General features: G+C 52.9%; 2 protein-coding genes across 16 annotated transcripts in view; one reads left to right on the top strand and one right to left on the bottom strand.

The window, feature by feature from the left end:
- Positions 1-1243, top strand: part of BAG6 (BAG cochaperone 6) — a 28598-nt gene extending 27355 nt beyond the window's left edge. For all 10 annotated transcript variants that reach the window (XM_080991587.1, XM_080991590.1, XM_080991588.1 and 7 more), the window contains 2 exons: positions 624-770; positions 909-1243. In XM_080991587.1, coding sequence (XP_080847713.1) covers positions 624-770; positions 909-1007 — 246 coding nt within the window. In that variant the 3' untranslated portion in view covers positions 1008-1243. The remainder of the gene's footprint in view (positions 1-623; positions 771-908) is intronic.
- Positions 1244-3875: 2632 nt separating this feature from the next.
- PRRC2A (proline rich coiled-coil 2A) overlaps positions 3876-19524 on the bottom strand; it is a 40735-nt gene continuing 25086 nt past the window's right edge. For 3 of the 6 annotated variants that reach the window (XM_080991540.1, XM_080991543.1, XM_080991541.1), the window contains exons 16-32: positions 17386-19473; positions 15885-16135; positions 14881-15008; positions 14091-14220; positions 13848-13933; positions 13062-13316; positions 11191-11382; positions 11019-11096; positions 9883-10045; positions 9735-9790; positions 9515-9603; positions 7682-7940; positions 6095-6193; positions 5756-5980; positions 5573-5661; positions 4765-4858; positions 3876-4627 (exon numbers count right to left, since the gene is read on the bottom strand). In XM_080991540.1, the coding sequence (XP_080847666.1) occupies positions 4490-4627; positions 4765-4858; positions 5573-5661; positions 5756-5980; positions 6095-6193; positions 7682-7940; positions 9515-9603; positions 9735-9790; positions 9883-10045; positions 11019-11096; positions 11191-11382; positions 13062-13316; positions 13848-13933; positions 14091-14220; positions 14881-15008; positions 15885-16135; positions 17386-19473 (4420 nt within the window). In that variant the 3' untranslated portion in view covers positions 3876-4489. The remainder of the gene's footprint in view (positions 4628-4764; positions 4859-5572; positions 5662-5755; positions 5981-6094; positions 6194-7681; positions 7941-9514; positions 9604-9734; positions 9791-9882; positions 10046-11018; positions 11097-11190; positions 11383-13061; positions 13317-13847; positions 13934-14090; positions 14221-14880; positions 15009-15884; positions 16136-17385; positions 19474-19524) is intronic. The other 3 variants (XM_080991542.1, XM_080991544.1, XM_080991545.1) reach the window with 2 other exon arrangements.

Below are 19524 nucleotides of genomic sequence, written 5' to 3'. Positions count from 1 at the left end.
CCTTTGTGATGCCCACCCAACACCCCTTCCCTTGGAAATTCTAACGTTTTATTTCATGATGTTACTGTGTTACGTATTTTTCTGTGGTTTTCCTAAGCTGTCCTGTGATCCTCTGAGGAAGGGCAGTAAAGTAATTCAAGAAGTAAATAAATGATGGAAAGGAAATGGTATCTCTAATAAGGATGCAAAATCCTCCCTTCCTCTACTAGTAGACATGACAAATGAAAGCAAGCAAAAGTTTTGGAAGTCAGCTTTCTCAAACCCCAGCTTTGAGCAAGGGCTAATGCTTGCTTCCATAATTTCAGCACACCCCAGACCTGGATGTTTACAACTAGACTCACAATAGTGAGGCAGGGCTCTTATTGGCTCTGGCCTCTAGTCATGTGAGCTTTCATTCATCCTCGCTTCAGAGCTGGGGAGGGTTGCCTTGTGGGAAATTCCCCTAATGCTTTGGGTGTGTGTAGCAGGGTTGATCCACTGCTGAAGGAAGTATCTCTGTGAATCTCTGCTGTGCTTTTTGGCCGATTGCATAACGCAGACAGGTTCCACTCCGGCTTACCTGCTGCTCCAGCACCTTACCGCAAGCGCAGAACCCTGAACTTGTCTCTTCCCTCTCTTGGAAGACTATGCAGGGGGATGGTCCCCAGCTCCTTCTGTCCGAGGCAGTCAACAAAGCGGCCAAAGTAGCAGGCGTGAAACCTCTGACGAGCGCCGAGAGCCTGAGCAGAGACCTGGCAGAGCCAGCGCTGCAGGAGGGCTACCGACAGCAGGTGAGGACGGGGGTCTGTTGGTGGGGCCTTAGTTTTTGCTTTTATACCCCAATGGGGGCTGTATGGCACCTGTCTGTCCAGGTGATTTGGGGTAGCCGGAATCCTGCCCCTCACTCTCCTTTTTCTTCTCTCTTTCAGCTGAAATCTGATCTGCAGAAGCGGCTGCAAGCTGATCCCAGCTTCACCCCGCAGAGGTTCCCCAACGCCCAGCAAGCCTTTGTGGCCGAGGACTTGTAACGGTCACTGCCCCCAAACCCTCCTAGATAGGGAGGCCCTCTCTCTGGGGCTCACCTCTTTGTCCTTTTTTGTGCACGATGCAGACAGCCACTCCCTTCTCAGGCCAAATATTTAAGTTCCTTCCCAACTTACGTCCCCCCTTCCCAACCCCGTCTTCTGGTTGCTGTGACCTTTCTCCCCCAGCGGAGTGCTCGAAGTTGCTGCTGAATCAGTAAATAAAGCCACTTGTCCAGGGACCGGTGGTGCTTGTGTGTTTTCAAAATGCTCTTATGGCTGGTGGGATATTGGCTTCGTGGCCCGGCGACTGCAGCCAAGTGCATCAATCTCGCATTAAAGGATGAATTGATCAAAACCGGCAATTTAAGTCGCCAAGGAAGAGGCCGATTTAAATCTTTACCATTGATATCGCTTCAACAGCAGTGTTAATAATATACAAGTAAAATTAACTAAAGAGGTTTTTTAAAAAAAACTATTTTGTTCTTAACAACCAAACCTTACATCTCATATGTATATTGTGTGTATATATATATTTACATGCTTTCTTTAAAAAAAAACCTAGAAAGGGAATCGCTTTACACTATTCCCAAATAGACGCTTCCTTGTAACTATCACCTATGGCAGTTTGCAAGGTTCACAAATTGATAAGACTCGTATGCGAGTCCCTTTGCATTCTCCCATGTAGGAGACGATACAATTGTCCTTTCTTCTTTCTGCATCGCTTGGCCCAGTGCTACCCTCCCTCAGTAAAGCATCAAATAAAAACGAAGTTCTTTTTAGGTGGAATATAAACATTCCTGAGTGAAGTTGTCAGATTGGTTATGATACGGCTTTTACACCTTAACACTGATTCAGGTGAAAGATAAAAACTTGTAGGCCTAACAAGAGTGTGGTTTGAACACTTTATGACTAAGGCAGCGGGGTATAGCGGTTAATGTGTTGGACTGCGGTAGGAAAGATCAGGGTTCACATCCCTACTGAGCCACCATGCGGCCTGTTACCGTCTCACATACCCTGTCTCAGGGTGAGGAGAGAGCCATGTATGTCACCCTCAGCTCCTTGGGGGAAAAGGTGGGATATAAATAAGTAAAATTAGTAAGCTTTGGCATGCTGGGTGCTGCCAGAGGATGAGTGTTGGATTTCTACGCTGGGGGTGGACAGGCACCTCTTCCCTTTGCACCTCACTTGTGCCAAACTTCTGGCAATACTGGGGTACCAGGTTACTTCTCAAACACCTATTGTTTTAAGATAGCCTTTTTTTCAAAAAAAGTAAACCTCATTTCCATTTAAATCAGATTTTTAAAAACCTTTCCTTTTAAAACTCACAGCAAAGTAGTATATTGAACTTCTTTTTGTGCCTCAGTCTTGTGCGTGGTCTAAACGTGGCAATGAGGAACCGAAGAGAACTTGTAAGAACTTACGAAGAGCCTGCTGGAATAGGCCCATCTGGTTCAGTTAGAGGTTTTTAAAGAAAAGCTGCCTCCAAGCAGATAATATTAATGTGTATGAGGGGAAAGCATGGATAAAAGCGGTATATGTGACAAATAGCACAGAAAAAGGGAAACGTACTTAACACACATTTTTGTATTGGGGAAATGCATACAAGAACATGTGTATTAGGGAATAATCTACCCAAGAATGCTGCCGTTTTTTTTTTAATAAAGACCTCTTTTTTAAAAAGCAAGCAGCAAACTGATGCCGCAACGTGAAAAACGGGCTGCAAGACTGGATTTTCTTCTTCAACCAACATCCCAGCAGTTTCCTTCTCTTCGGGAATAGATTAAATGCTTAAGTGCCAAATGTTGTTGCCCAGCACAGCTGATTCCGCCAACCAATGTAGGCCATCTGTCAACCGGTCACTTATTGCCCGTGAACCAATGGAACGGTCTTCCTTTTGTAGGTGTGGCTGGAGAATGTGCCTGCAACAGATCCTTTGACATTCAGTCCAGCTGCTCCTGTTCTTCCCTCGCTCTGTTGTAGAGGCATGCTCATTGCCTGGAGGTTCTTATAGGAGCCTCTGAAGAGCCCAGGTGTGCTGCTCTTCGCTAGTGGCTGGTAATGAGGCATTTGGTTGTCCTAGCAGAGGGGCACTTTAGCCACCCGGACTGGTACCCACTGACAGCCTTAATACTTTAGAGCAGGCATAGGCAAACTCGCCCCTCCAGATGTTTTGGGACTACAACTCCCATCATCCCTGACCACTGGTCCTGTTAGGGATCATGGGAGTTGTAGTCCCAAAAACATCTGGAGGGCCGAGTTTGCCTATGCCTGCTTTAGAGCCACCATCCACATTGCAGCAAGAATAGCTGCTGCACAACTGATTTAATCCAGGGTATAAGAATCACTGCAAAGCATGTGTTTATCAGGAAGGTACACAACACAATGCTTTTTTTTTTTTAAAGGCTAGGTGTGTGGGTGATGGGAAATAACCGTCCTTGGAAGTTACCTTTTTCTAGCAGCACAACTAAGTAGACCTTTATTTTAAGCACTACAGAAATGGAGGCAGGCCAGCCTAATGTGCAAACTTTCTAGAGAATGGTTTTGAAGGCTTGTGTGTTGCAATTTCAATTTCCCCCCCGCCACCAGTAGGGATTGGGAGAATGGAAGCGCTCAAGAAGCAGAGCTGCCTACAAGGGGTGGTAAGCAGTTTCTATATAACCTTTCGTGCCTCTGATAATATGGAAGCAGTCACTACCAGTGCTTTGCCAAGACAATATTTTTCACAAAGCACCATCCCGGGCACCTGTAATTTCTAAAATCCCCATGATACAGAGAACTAATTCTTTCCCCTGACCAGGCTTCATTTTCCATGGAGTGAAAAGTTTTCGCACGCTGAGGACGTCGGCAGGTAAGATGACAATCCAAAAAACCCACAGTCTGACTTTTTATTTTATTGGTTTTTTTAAACAACTTTTTTGGTTTTATTTATTAAACAAACCAGCTCGACCACCTTTTTAAAAACTCAATGCTTCCTATTTCAAACTCGGGGGAGCAAATAGGAGAGGAGACAGGCTCCCAGTCTCACCTCCCCCCGCCCCCATAAATAGAAGAGGGAAGAGGAGAGACCCCCCGACACGTTCATATTTATATATATTTACACTCCAAACCTCAGAGCTGCTCCCCCCTCAGATCAAAGGGCAACAGAGCCCCCTACCAGAAAAATAAACTCAGGTGAAACCAAAGGAAATAAGCAAAAATACATTCAGCAGGGAGCCTCCCAAAATCCTGATCCTTGCCCCCCTCCCAAATTACACTCTGAGCACCCACTAAGTGTCTAACACCCCTACTCCAAGGGGCAAATTCCAGTGTCACCCCCCCCCCCATACAAACAGAAAAGGAGTTTAAGGAGACGCCCCGTATTCAGGATACACCAAAGGGGGGGGGGGAGAGGAACAAACCCCTGCAAACAGCCCTCCCGCGATCTTGGGGAGGAGAGGGGGGAGGAAGTTAACAGAATCGAAAAGGGGAAGGTTCAGCATCCTGGGCTAGTGGTGGCCGGAGAGACTGGGGTCTTGCTTGTCAGTGTGGGAGCGCACGTCTGGCTCAAGGCGGCGTGCTGGCGTGCCGTCACGCGGTGGAGCGGCTCGCTCCCAAGAGCGGGGATTCCAGCGCAGGACGTCCGACTGGGGAGCAGAACACACACAGCCGATGAGAGGAGGAAGGTCGCTGCGTTCCTGAAACCCCCGCCCAAATAACTGCCTTAAAAAGTGGGCTCCGTTTCTCAATCCCGATCCCACCCAGTCCTGTATGGCGGCCTCACCTGCTGGTAGACCTCAAAGCGCTGGGCACGGAAGATACCACCGTAGGCAGAACCAGGGGACTTCAGCCTGGCACCAAAGCCTCCAGAGAAAGGCCTGAGGGGAGAGAAAAAGTCTCCGTGACGAGGCAGCCAAAGGGGCCATTTCACTTCTCTCTCGCTGCTCAGGAACCATCTTCCGACACTTGCTACTTTTAACGGGAATGATACTTCTGAGAACTTGCAAAGAGAAGGCACCAGTAACAGGAAGATGCTTTAGGGAAAGGCCTTTCTATGCTTCCTGGCTGACTCAAGGCAATGTGGGTCCACTCCACAAAATGTGAGATGGGTCCAGTCGTCGTCCTTTTATGAGTCTGCTACATATTAACTGGGCGCCAGCACCCCCAGGCAGCATGGGGGGGGCAGTCTTGATAACTGGAGACCTTACAGCATGGGTAGGCAAACTAAGGCCCGGGGGCCAGATCCGGCCCAATCGCCTTCTCAATCTGGCCTGCGGACGGTCCGAGAATCAGCGTGTTTTTACATGAGTAGGATGTGTCCTTTTATTTAAAATGCATCTTGGGGTTATTTGTGGGGCCTGCCTGGTGTTTTTACATGAGTAGAATGTGTCCTTTTATTTAAAATGCATCTCTGGTTTATTTGTGGGGCATAGGAATTTGTTCATTTTTTCTTCAAAATATAGTCCGCCCCCCACAAGCTCTGAGGGACAGTGGACCGGCCCCCTGCTGAAAAAGTTTGCTGAACCCTGCCTTAGTCTGTTTCCAGGACATTTCCTCTGTCTCCAAAGCTCTGCCCCACACAGAACACTCACCTGCCCCCAGAGGGGGGCCGGGCCCCTGGAGACCCCAGGCCATTGAGTTTCCTGTAATCTTGTAGCGGCTTCATTTCCAGAGCGTGGAGCTGGCAGGGGAGGAAAAAAATCCTACATCAGAACCAGCGGGTGGGAAGGCCATTCCCACGGAGCAGAGTCCAACCCACCAGCCCTTTTCCTTACCTCGCTACGGCCCACTCCGCCGTGAGGAAAGGCTCGCACGGCTGGAGAGACGAGGCGCCCGGCTAGCTGCCCGGGCGCCCGCAGAGCCTGGGTGGCCACGGACACCAGGGGCATGGGGGGGGGAGGCGGCTGCGGAGGGGCAGGGGCAGAAGGTGGCGCTTGCTGCAAGGAGCCAAAGTTCACCACGGGGGGCAGCTGGGGCGGCTCCACCACGGGCAACAGGACCTGGGGCAGGACAGAGGGGACGGAGAGAGAGAGAGAGAAGGACAGGGGCTGCATTACAATCCTGGGGCAGTTTTGGTCCAGGAGCTGGGCTGAAAGAGATGGCGCTTCGCTCACCTGCTGGCCAGGGCCTGGAGCAGTCAGGAAGTTGCTCTGGCTGCCTTGCCCCAGGGCGGCTGGGTAGAACTCGGAGGGGGATGCAAGTTCTTGGCGCACCTGCAAGGGAGAAGGAACACGATGATGGCAACTCCCAACACAGTCCATTTCTTGAAGGGCCAGAGGAGGAGGCCCACTTTGATTGCATCAAAGGTTTCTGAATGCAAGCTCGACATCGGAGCCTTCCTGGATCAGTTCCAAGGTCCACCATAAAGCCAATGGCTCTAGAAAACCGACAAGCAGGGTGTCAGAGGCTAGCTGGCAGCAAATCACACAAGAGTGATTTTTATCAGAAGAACAGTATCTGCTGAAGAGTGCCAGGCCCGCGAACACAGCAACTCTCTTCAATAAGTCTTGCTCCTAGGAGGCAGTTATGGAGACTACAGGTCCTTGCCTTCCCACAGCTCCCTAAGTGTCCTCTTTCCCTGGGTCCTTCCCAAGCAATCTGAGACTACGTCGACACATCTGCCTCTGCTCCTCCCTCTTCGTACCCCTTCTGATTCTGGGAGACCAACGGGTCTGTTGTAGAATTAGGGGAAGATCCTCCTGGCTTCACCAGTCTGACACCTCTCTGCCTCTCCTGCTTTGGGTTCTGGACCTCTCTGCGCCAACAATTCTCTCTGCTCCCTGTTACCTCTTCAACACTCCTCTTCCCAGTCTTCTCCCTCCAACCACTCATTGTTGCCCCACCACCACTCCCCAAGCTCCGAGCCTTCTTCCTTTGGGGGTCCCCCAGCTGGTGCCTCCCACCAATCCTCTGCGTCCAACCAGTCCGTGACACAGGACCTAAGGGCAGAAACGTTCTCCTGTTCGTGATCCGCAGCAACCGGTATTCAGAAGCATGCGGTCCACGATCCTCAGTAACTGGCAACACTCCTCACATCTGTGGCTCTGGAGCTGCAGAGTGAACCAACTGAAAAGAAAGCTTGGCTCCTAGGCACAAAGCTACTTGCCTATGAAGAGTAAGGTAAAGGGACCCCTGACCATTAGGTCCAGTCGCAGGCGACTCTGGGGTTGCGGCGCTCATCTCGCTTTATTGGCCGAGGGAGCCGGCGTACAGATTCCGAGTCATGTGGCCAGCATGACTAAGCTGCTTCTGGCAAACCAGAGCCGTGCACGGAAACGCCATTTACATTCCCGCCGGAGTGGTACCTATTTATCTACTTGCACTCTGACGTGTTTTCAAACTGCTAGGTTGGCAGGAGCAGGGACCGAGCAACGGGAGGTCACCCCGACGCGGGGATTCAAACCGCCGACCTTCCGATCGGCAAGCCCTAGGCTCTGTGGTTTAACCCACAGCGCCACCCGCGTCCCAAGCTGCCCACTATTATAGACACAGCATGAGGGGAGAGCTCCTGGCTTCCAAAAATGTGACCGCCCCTCTCTGAATTCCCCATTGCCCTGCTCTCTCTCCCAGCTCCCACCCATTTGTGCCACATCATAAACTCTTCCTCTCCAACCTGCCTCCAGAAATCCGGGTTTCCTCTGCACCCCCAATTCCCAGAAGGCCTGCCTTTCAGTTAATTCGCCCACCACAACGCCTAGTACCTGAAGCAGGGCTTGCTCTGGAGCCAGCTGGCTGCTGCAGAAGGCTGAGCTGTAGATGAAGGAAGGAGGGGGAGCCTGGTACAGCAGGCCTGTGGCTGGCAGCTTGGGAAGCTCCGCCGCCTGCAGGGCCGATATCTCCACGTACTGCCCCTTGAGGGCCACCCCCGAAAGCAAGGCGGAGCTGGGCAAGACAGCGCCCCCGGCCGTCTGAGCAGGAGAAGTGGGGGCTGGGCTGGGCTGGAGGTACAGGTGCTGGGACCTAGTGAAGGAAGAAAGCCACAGGTCAGAATCAGAGATGGAAGTCCAGCCCCTGCAATGCAGGGATTTGCTGCTGAAGAATCCTTGACAGGTGGCTGCCCAATCTCTGCTTAAAAACCTCCAACGAAGGAAGAAGAGGAGGAGGAGTTTGGATTTGATATCCCGCTTTATCACTACCTGAAGGAGTCTCAAAGTGGCTCACATTCTCCTTTCTCTTCCTCCCCAACAAACACTCTGTGAGGTGAGTGGGGCTGAGAGACTTCAGGGAAGTGTGACTTGCCCAAGGTCACCCAGCAGCTGCATGTGGAGGAGCGGGGAAGCGAACCCGGTTCACCAGATTACAACTCTTAACCACTACACCACACTAGCTCCTAAGTCCACCACCTTCCCAAGGAGGAAGAAGTTGGGCTGATGAACCTCTGAAGCCGGCCGATTTGGTGTCACCCAGCTGGCCTAGTGCACATACTGTGACCTGCAACGACCTTTCCGGCCTCCTACCTGAGCTGCCTTCAGTCAGAATTGTAGAGTTGGAAGAGACTCCAGCCACAATGCAGGAATCTAAACTAGTTTATACATGACTAAAGAATCCCTGCAGACGGCCATCCAACCTCTGCTTAAAAACCTCCAAGGAAGGAGGGTCTACCTCCTGTGGCAGTCTGTTCCACTGTTAAACAGCTCCTACTGCCAAAAAGTTCTTCCTGATGTTTAGTCAGAATCTCCCTTTCCTGTAACCTGAATCCACTGGTTCGGGTCCCACCCCCTGGAGCAGCAGAAAACAAGCTTGCTCCATGATCCACGCGGTGGCCTGCATGAAGCTGGGTATAGTCTCACCTTTGTGGACCAGACCCAAAGTGCTTCTCACAAAAGACAGGGTGGGAATGCATGCCCTGCTGCAGAGGCTCTGAGGTGTCTCCCTGCCCGCGGACCGTCTCGCCAGAGTGGTGCATGCTCTAGTTATCTCCTGCTTGGACTACTGCAATGCGCTCTATGTGGGGCTACCTTTGAAGGTGACCTGGAAACTACAACTAATCCAGAATACGGCAGCTAGACTGGTGACTGGGAGCGGCCACCAAGACCACATAACACTGGTCCTGAAAGACCCACATTGGCTCCCAGTATGTTTCCAAGCACAATTCAAAGTGTTGGTGCTGACCTTTAAAGCCCTAAACGGCCTCGGTCCTGTATACCAGAAGGAGCGTCTCCACCCCCATCGTTCAGCCCGGATACTGAGGTCCAGCACCGAGGGCCTTCTGGCGGTTCCCTCACTGCAAGAAGTGAGGTTACAGGGAACCAGGTATAGGGCCTTCTCGGTAGTGGTGCCCGCCCTGTGGAACGCCCTCCCATCAGATGTGAAGGAAAGAAGCAGCTATCTTATCTTTAAAAGGCAGCCGTGTTTAGGGAAGTTTTTAATATTTAATGCTGTATTGTTTTTAACACTTGAATGGGAGCCACCCAGAGTGGCTGGGGAAACTCAGCAAGATAGACGGGAAAATAAGATAAGATAAGATAATCTATTTATCTTCTATCTATCATCCCTGCCACAAGGGGAGCTCAGAGCCCCATATGCCCCCTTACCTGTAGGTGTGCAGAGAAGGGGTGCTCGGTCGGTAGTTGCTGCCCCCACTCGCGCCATGAAGCTGGGACTCCAGCTGGGCAGTTTGTACCTGAAGAAAGAGGATGCAAGGAACATTTCAGAGGAGGTGGGAGAGCTAAAACCATTCCCCCTGAGCTGTGCCAGAGGCCCCACAGCAACACACGAGGCGCCCCCCTCTGCCCTATCTGCCAAGGTAGGTACCTGGTTCCCATAAAACAGCTCCGGGTACAGCCGCTGACCCTGGCCCCTCTCACCTGTTGGGAGGAAGAAGCACAGTCAACCACTGCTCTGGCTGGGAGCCGCATAACGTGAGCAATCGCCCCTTTCCGTTCCAAATGCCCCTCCATACCTGAGAACACGGAAGTGTCTGCTGGGAGGCTGTGCAGGCAAGATGCTGGGGCTACGGGGAACGGCCGGGCCTCGCAGCCGCGACCAGGAGGCGCCTCGGGGGAAGCTCGGGGGCTGGGAGGTGCCGGCGGAAGCAGCTCCCACTCCCTGGGGGCCGAGGTCAGCTGCAGAGAGAGAGGAGGCAGGGGAGTCATTGGAGGCAACCAAGCTCTAGGCTTCCTTTCTAAACGGACCAAATGTTTATTCCCTCGTACAGATTTAAACTCTACCTTGCCATGTGCAAACATATACTAATAGAGAAATCATATTAAGAGTTTAACCCCCTGCACCGCAATGACAGTAAATCCGGCAAAATATATTCCGTACCACCCAGGTCTAACAGCTGCATTTTTAGCCTGCAGAGGTTTTGGGGGAAACTGCCAAGGGCAATCCCACGCACAACAGGTTGCAGAAATCAAGCCCCAATATCGCTTGTACATCAGTATCTTTTCTGATTTTATCTTCCGTGGAATACGTGGTTTAAAAGGGTGCATGCTGTAACCTGCCCCGACACCTTAAGGTGAGGGGATAATAGATAGATAAACTTTATTCGCATTAGCCGACGGCCATAGCAACATAAAACAAGCAATATATACAATTAAAAAGACAACAATGGGTTAAAAGGGCAATCAAACGACCAAGATTATCGTTCAGATAGTGGCCCTTAATCTCACTGCACCCTCGATAAACCTAGCAACCTCTGCTGTTGTCTTGATCATTTTGATCTGACAAAAGAAAGAACAACGTGGCTGCAGATGGGTGGCCTGGGAAGGTAAGTAAGGGTGGGGTAATGATCTCATTCCTCAGATCTTTATAAAGGTTAGGGGGAGGGGAGGGAAATATTAGTAATATGCAGCGGACTGATGGGCAGCAACAGTGAGGGGGGAGAGAGATGTCCCTGCTCCCATCCAGGAATCTGGCCAAGACTGGCCTTTCAAAAGAGAATCCAGTTTAATCCTGGAATGCAAGGTCACCCACTGCCCAGCTAGCAAAGCCAAGCTCTTTTGCAGCCCTCCAAGCTGAACTCAAGGGGGGTGGGGTGGGAAGAGAAGAGAAGAGGGAGCCCCAAATCAGTGCTGGCACGGCTTCCCTACTTACCCCCTCGGCAAGTCCCTGGTGCAGCTCTTCTTTGTCTGGCTTCGGCCCTTCGTTCACCATGAAGCGAAGGTCAGCATCCTGAAGGGGGCGAAAACCAAGGGGAGGGGGTTGGAATCTGAGCCTGGGACTCGGACAAGAAGGGACTGCAAAGCACATGCGTCTTGGCACTTACCTTATCGCTAGCGCCAAACTGGATGGGGGGGCAGGCCCCGGGGGACTCGAGCTGGGGGTTTGGCTCGGACGTCATCGCACCCAGAGCCTCTGCGCTGTTGTCTTTTGCTTTCTCCACTCGCTGGGAACGCTCTGTGCCAATAGCACCAGGGGGAGGGTGGTCCCGGGGCAGCGGCTCAGGGGAGCTGCTCACCTGTTGCAGGAGGAGGAGGAGGAGGGGTGGTGAAACTCATGGGCCCTTTGAGACCATGGGGGTGGCAAGCAGTTTAGCCGGAGGGCAGTATCCAGGCTCACTTTCCAGAGATGTTTTTTTTTGGGGGGGGGGAAGGGGGTTGAGCGGAACTGCTGCGGCTGTTACTTCACATTTATTTAGCACCAACTGATGCTTGCAGCTGAAGTGAAAGCACTTAAAAAACAACACATATTTATGAGTGCAAAGACAGGCATGAAGGTATGTAAGGGGGAGAATTATGCCTGGTAAGGTAAAGGGGACCCCTGACCATTAGGTCCAGTCATGACCGACTCTGGGGTTGTGACGCTCATCTCGCTTTATTGGCCGAGGGAGCCGGCATACAGCTTCCGGGTCATGTGACCAGCATGACTAAGCCGCTTCTGGTAAACCAGAGCAGCGCACAGAAACGCCGTTTACCTTCCCGCCGGAGCGGTACCTATTTATCTACTTGCACTTTGATGTGCTTTCAAACTGCTAGGTTGGCAGGAGCAGGGACCGAGCAATGGGAGCTCATCCCGTCGCGGGGATTCGAACCGCTGACCTTCTGATCGGTAAGTCCTAGGCTCTGTGGTTTAACCCACAGCGCCACCCGCATCCCTATTATGCCTGGTACTATTTTCAAAATCAGTGCAGGATTTCAGGGGGTGGAAGCGTACATTCCCTGCCTGGATTGTTGCCAGTTCCCCAAGATTAGGAGAAAATGTGAAAATGATTTATGTATATAATGGAATTCAATCTGGTGAAGAGCCTGGGCTAGTTTTGCTTGGATAAAAATTTAACCGCAGAGACCTGCATGTTCTTCAGTCATGCTACCCCTCCTGAATATACTTTCAGAAAGAGAAAGAGAAGTTGCCTGAAAGAATCCCAAGAAGAACTTGGGGTGCACGGTCCGTGTTGGATACCAATGCACCCCACACCAAGATTCCTTGAAACCACCAACATGTGGACTCCTTTCTAGCAAGAAGAGGGCAGGGGAAGCTGTTGTGGGAAAGTGGAGCAGGATGCAGCTGTTGTGGCTGTAAAGGGGCGATGCTTTCTTTGCTGCTAAAAGGATCTTTGGAAGGTGGGAATCCTCCTAACAGCCTTGCATTTCTCACAGATCCCCATTTGTAATGCCGAACCGAGGCCGAGGACCAAGTCCTAACTGGAGCAAAAATGACTAGAAGAGCTCAAGAGAGAAATGAGGTGGCTGAGTCAGGAGAAGAGGCGATTTCAGAAGCCCAATCAGGATGGCAGAATTAACTGTGTCAAGAGGTGGCAATCACGGGAAGGGCAGTGGAAGAGCCAAAAGAGGACACGTCAGTCAGCACCACACACACACACACACACACACACACACACACACACACACACCCACCACAGAAACCTTTGGGAGAGCTGTTTCAGTAAAACAAGGTGGGGTGGAACCAATCCACTAAAGGAAACTAGGTGGCCAAACTCAGCCCTCCAGATGTTTTGGGACTACAATTCCCATCATCCCTGACCACTGGTCCTGTTAGCTAGGGATGATGGGAGTCGTAGTCCCAAAACAGCTGGAGGGCCGAGTTTGGCCACCGCTGCATTAAGGAAACCAATGCAGCTGCATGCGTTATATCAGTGCTGACTGAAGATGTGGCGACACCCCAGAGCTACTTGTGTACCTTCTTGTCCTTCAGCAGACTGGAGTCTCTGGATGGCGGGGGCCGCCTCCTCTGCTCTTTTGGCTCTGCTCCTTCCGGTCCGGCTGCAGCGGCGGCGGCTGCATCCTCAGTGCTTTTGCCAATGGCTCCGCTGCGCTTGGCCCCAGCATCTGGTGTGGCCTTCAGACCCCCGTCGGGAGAGCTGCGCTGGCTGCAGGTGGCCGAGGAGACCTGTGAGTCGCTGCTGAGGTCCACCCCGCTGTCAGACAGGCTCATCTGGGCAAGGGGCAAAGCAGAGTCAGCAAACAGGGTTAGGGGACAGAAAATAATAATAATAATTTATTATTTATACCCCGCCCATTTGGCTGAGTTTCCCCAGCCACTCTGGGCAGCTCCCAATCAAGTGTTAATAAATATTAAAAGCTTCCCTAAACAGGGCTGCCTTCAGATGTCTTCTAAAAGTCTGGTAGTTGTTTTTCTCTTTGACATCTGGTGGGAGGGCGTTCCACAGGGCGGGTGCCACTACTGAGAAGGCCCTCTGCCTGGTTCCCTGTAACTTGGCTTCTCGCAGCGAGGGAACCGCCAGAAGGCCCTCAGCACTGGACCTCAGTGTCTGGGCAGAACGATGGGGGTGGAGACGCTCTCCTTCAGGTATACAGGACCGAGGCCATTTAGGGCTTTAAAGGTCAGCACCAACACTTTGAATTGTGCTCGGAAAGCTCCCTCATCGGCAAAGTCCAGCTCTGCCCTGGAAAGGAAGCCTCTGCGGAGCATGCGCCTGATCCATCCCATCTCAACGGACCTCACCTCTGTACTAGCAACCTCTTCAAAGGCATTCAGAGGGTCGATCCAGGGCTCCACAGAGGCAGGGCGGTAGCTCTTTCGGGAGGAGTCTGATGAAACAAAACACAGGGGCACCTCTGAGCCAGGAATGTTTGCTCTCTCTTCCCTGATCCCAAGAGCTGCTCCCTCTCGCCGCCAGTTCTGATTTCCCAGCCTGCCTCAGGAGCAGGGCCCTTCCTTCTTCTCCACATGCTTGCAATCACTCACTGGAATTCAGCTGGTTCCAGATCTGTGGGGCGAGCCCCTCGGACACCGGAACGCTCCTGCTGCGAGGTTCGCCGGGGGTCTCCTCTTTGGGGGCCGAGAAGCCAGGGCCGCTGGGGAAGGGAATGGGTTCCTGAGAGAGACAGGGGACAGACACATACGTGAGAACTTGAGAAGCTGGGCAGCCATCCTTTTTTTAAAAAAAAATTATTGAATGATTTTATGTTACAAAAACATTACAACCATACTACCACAAAATATAATTGAGAAATAAAAATTACATACATCAATATTTTGTTATTTGTTATTTACCCTCTTATTTCCTCCCAAACATTCCATACAAAACACACACCCGCACGAACACAGAAAAAAAATAGAAAATAATGCTAATGATAATAATGAAAATAAATATTTTGACTTCCCGTCAAGTCCCTTTGTTTTATCTTACAATTGAATGTACACAAAACAATAAACCTTTCTATATAAATTTTCCAATCCACCTCCTTTTACTTCGTCACTCGAATGCTAGCACGGAGTCAAAATTATTATTGTATTTTTGAACATATCTTCTATAACCATCCAATTTTTCTGCAAATTTTTGCTTTGAGTTTCCTCTGAGTTTGCTAGTCAATTGAGCCATCTCCACAAATTCCAGTAATTTAATTTGCCAATCTGTTATTTTTGTAGCCTCCTGATCTTTCCATCCCTTGGCCACAAGTATTTGAGCTGCTGCAGTTGCAACCTTCCTTCTGCTTCATGCCACGCGATTACATAAAAAGAGAAAATCGCTTACCTGCTGGAGTAGGTCTTGCTTCCGGGGCCTTTCCCGGCGCTTTGCAGAAAAGCCACCCAATGCACTGGACTCCTTCACTGGGGCACTGCTGGAGAGAAGCAGCTGGTTCTTGTCCAGGAAGCAAGAGTCTGAATTGGGGGGGGGGGGGGGGATGGAAAAAAACAGCAAAATGGGATTGCAGTGGGGAAGGAGCAGGCATCTGGTCCCTGCCGAGACCAGAAGCACTTGGAAATACACTTCAACAAGACCTGCCAAAGCCCATTAGCAGCCGATCTTAGAATCAGAGTTCGAAGGGACCCTAACCCGCTGCAATGCAAGAATTTCAACATGCAGCCCCCCATCCAATCTGAAACCATACCGGGCCCTCCTTAGCTTTGGAAATGTAAGACCGTATTGTGCATTGGGAGAGCCGATGCAGAACTTGTTAGCTCGTAGAAAGTCCCTTGTCGGGGAGTGGGGAGAGGGACGGGCATCCTGAAATAACTGCAGCCCCCTGGAGCAATGGAAGAGCTGATTAAAGCACTCAGCACAGATAGTGGTCATGTGTCCCATCACACTCGTCAACTGAGCCAAGTAAGATAATGACCAATGGCAAATTACCGTATTCTTCTGTGTACAGTGGTACCTCAGGTTAAGAACTTAATTCGTTGTGGTCCATTCTTAACCTGAGGTGCCACTTTAGCTAATGGGGCCTCCCGCTGCCGCCCTGCGATTTCTGTTCTCACCCTGAAGCAAAGTTCTTAACCCGAGGTACTATTTCTGGGTTAGCGGAGTCTGCAACCTGAAGCGTCTGTAACCCAAGGTACTACTAGGTTCCCCCCCCTTAAAAATAATGTCAAAAATTTGGGAGCGTCTTATACATGGATACATCTCCTCCCATTTTCTTAATCAGAGCCCCCCAAAATAGGGGGCGTCTAATAGATGGAAAGATGAATGAATTTAATCTCTTCCAAGACAAAGAAATCCGGATCCCCTGGTTACTAAGCACAGACTCTGCCCATTACCTGCGCTGCCACTGTTCCTACTCTCGAAGCGTCGCAGTGGGAGGGCAGAGGAGTTGCTGCCCCCAGGCCCCAGGAAGGGAGGCTGGGCAGGGCCAGGGGAGGCTGGCTTTGTGTGGCGGCTGCCCAGTTCAGCCAGAGCCTGCTGGATGCCAGCTGGGTCGCTGTGGATGACGCGGTCCAAACGATACACTGTGCTGGTGGTGGGTGCTGGGGGAAGGCTCAGGCCCGGAGAGTGGTCATCGGTGTTCCGGCTAGAGGAGGAGCAGGAAGCAGGAAACATTATGGCAGCGGACCGGGGATTTCCTTGGCTGGTTCTCCCTCCCTCTCCGTCAACAAGTCATCTTCAAAATTCCCAGTTTTTGATGGTGACCATTTCACTTACGGAATTTATGTAGGACTGCCCTGTCTTCTGTCTGTTCCCAACTTCCCATGGTCAAACTAGATTCCTTCCTCTGTTTTTTACCACTAAGGGGCTGAAGATTCGTTAACTTTTGTGGCCAAATGACAGTGGGGCATAACGTTCCACAAATATGCTTTAAAAGAATACTACCGGAAAAGGGAAACAAGGGACAGAATATACGGAAGTTTTTCACGCATAGAACGAGGCCAACTCACGTGTCGTGACTCCCCAATCCCTATATCTACTCTGGAGGTTTGGAGGAACAGGAAAGTTAGGCGGAGGAAAGTCACATTGCAAAGGTGGACTTTGTTGGGTGAAATAATACTTCACATAGCACTCTATGTGGGGCTGCCCTTGAGACTGACCCAGAAACTTCAGCGGGTGCAGAATGCCGCGGTGAGACTCCTTATGGGGTCCTCGCTGCAGGATCACATTCACCTGGTGCTATACCAGCTGCACTGGCTCCCGGTGGGGTACAGGATCAGGTTTAAGGTGCTGGCTTTAACCTTCAAAGCCCTATACGGCCTAGGACCCTCGTACCTACAGGACTGCCTCTCCTGGTATGTCCCATGGAGGACCTTACGGTCTTCAAATAAAAACATCTTGGAGATCCCGGGCCACAGGGAGGTTAGGCTGGCCTCAACCAGAGCCAGGGCTTTTTTGGCCGTGGCCCGATCTGGTGGAACGCTCTGTCACAAGAGACTAGGGCCCTGCGGGACTTGACATCTTTCCGCAGGGCCTGCAAGACAGAGCTGAACCACCAGGACTTTGGCCAAGGCACAGCCTGACCCCCTCTTTTGGTAATTCTTCACAGAACTCTAGCCCAATGGTTGCAATTAATTTGATTCTGAATTGATTTTAGAATGTATTTCAATTGACTGTGATTTTATGTAAACTGTGCTAGTCTTACTGTTGTTAGCTGCTCTGAGCCTGGCTTTGGCTGGGGAGGGCGGGATATAAGTAAATTATTATTATTATTAGCCAAATGCCACCTGTGTTTTCTTTTCCATCTTATATCTCTCTACCTCTCTGCCATTCCAGTTTTGTCTACCAACCCCCTGCCCCCCTCCATCTTTTGGGCTTTCTCCTCCGAGTACTTGCCTGCGATTCTTGGGAGAGGGCCAGCTCCTCTTGTCCCCTCCGCTGCGCCCACCACCACTCCCTCCGCGGCCAGCCTTGCCTCCTCCTCCTGGGCCAGGGTTGGAGCGTCGGTTCTGCCGGTCCATGCCAGGCCTCTGGCTGGAGAAGCTGCGTTTGGACATCTCCTTCCTCTGGGCTAAGCTGAGCTCGTTGTTGGAGGGCCGCCCGCCCACCGAAGGGGCCCCAGAGCAGCCACCTTTGAGGAAGGCGGTGGGGGGAGGCCCGCCAGGCGCCGGTTCCTTCTCCCCACCGCCCCGGCGCTCCGTGAAGTCGCTGCTCTCCGAAGCCGTCTCCCACTCCTCATTCGCCTGGTCCGAGTTCTGGTTGGACAAGTCGGGAGATTTTGTGCCAGCCACGCGCCGGGCAGCTGATTCCTCAGGGAGCGGGGCGGCAGGCGCCGGGGAGAACGGTTGGCCGGCCCTCTGCTCGCCGTTGAGTCGGGCCGCGTTCTCGCGCTCCTGCTTCAGCCTCCGGAACCGGGGCGGCTTGTCCTGCTGCTGCGAACGCCCGTGGCGCCGGCGCCGGGGTGGCCGGTCAAAGCCACGGTCCGAGCCAGGGCCAAGAGGCGGCGGAGGTGGCTGCTGCTTTAAGGGGGCCTGGAAACCCCCGGATTCTTCAGGGGCCATCGCCGGAGGGCCTGACGGCGCCTTCTCTTTGCCAGACGGCTCCAGAACCGCCTCTTGCTGCTTATCGGGCTTCTTATTGGGCTGGGGCTTGGATGGAGGGCTCCACCCCCCAGGGGGCGCACGGCCACCACCTCGGCCCCGGCGTGAGGGAACGCCGCGAGGGGTGAAGACACGCCCGCCACGGGTGCCAGGGTCTGAGAGGCGCGGAGGCAGCTTGTCGGCAAAGCGAGGCAAGCCAGGGTGCTGGGAGGAGGGGGCCATGGCAGAAGTCACAGGAGGGGCCCGGCTGCGATGGCTGGGGGCCGGCTCCTTGGTCACCTCCTTGTCCGAGTGGGCCACGTCGCTGGCGCTCTCGTGCGTCTCGCTGCCCGTCTCGGAGCCCCGCTGGCGCCGCCGCTTGGGTATCTCTTCGTACTCCGAGCCTTCGCTGCGTGTCTCGCTGGCGTTGCGCGGGCGGAAGGTGGAGCCTGGCCCGGCCGCTTTGCCCACGCCGTCATCCAGCCGGTAGAAGGGTTCGCGGTAGCTGCGGAACTCCCGGCTTCTCCCGCGCCCCCCTCTCCCGCGCCCGCTATAGGCACCCCGGAAACCTCGCCCTCGGGCAAAGTACTCTCCTCGGCCCCTGGCCCGCCCCCGGCCGGCGTAGCCGCCACGCTCGTAGGGGGGCTCCCGGCGCCGCCGGCTTGGCGACAGTGTGCCAGTGTGCTGCTGCTCTTTGGGTGGCATCACTGTTCCGCCGTTCACCACCGGCTTGGCCTTGTTCTCCTTGCCCGCTTTTGGAGGCTCTTTAGGGAGCTCGGGTTTGCTGCCCGCCGCCTCGGCCCCCTCTTTGGCCTTCCCAGCGGAGCGCATCTCCTCGCTTTCGTCTTTTGCCTCCTTAGGGGGAGGCGGCGGCTTCTTGATGGGCCCGGCTCGCCGTGGGGCCTTGTCCCCAGAAATCTCCTCAATCCTCCGGCTGCTGCCGGGACGGGGCCCCCAGCGCGTCTCCGTCTTGGACTCGCGCCGTGGCTGCTTGTGGAATTCATGCTGTTGCCGCGGGGGCTTCTCCATCCGCCGCAGGACCTCCTCTTTGACCAGAGGCTCCTCCTTCGGCTGCTCCGAGGGAGGCTTCTTAGCCACCACTGGCCGAATGATGGGAGGCTCAACAGTCTTGATCTCTTCTGGGGGGTCCCGGTGCAGCAGCTGGGTCTCCTCCTCGCTCTTGCGGGGCAGCTGGACCGGTGGCTCAGGGCGCCCGTTTCTGCTCACCTCTGTGGGTGCCGTCAGAGCCATGGTGGCCTGCCAAGGGGGACCCGCTCGCGGTGGCTCATCCACGGGGAAGCGGTGCATTGAGGCAGGGTTGCCATTTTCAGAGAAACCCTGGTAGTTCCCCATGTAGGGCTGGGGAGTGATGGCCTCACGCAGGCGAACCGGAGGGGTCTCGCTCCTAAAGGAAGGAGAGCAAGGGTGATTGAAAGGTCCTCTATTCTGGGGCCAT

The sequence above is a fragment of the Podarcis pityusensis genome, assembly GCF_964106645.2.
Source record: "Podarcis pityusensis genome assembly, chromosome: 2".
Lineage (NCBI taxonomy): Eukaryota > Metazoa > Chordata > Lepidosauria > Squamata > Lacertidae > Podarcis > Podarcis pityusensis.
Note: the sequence above shows the minus strand (reverse complement) of the source record. Positions and strands in the feature narration are given on the sequence as shown.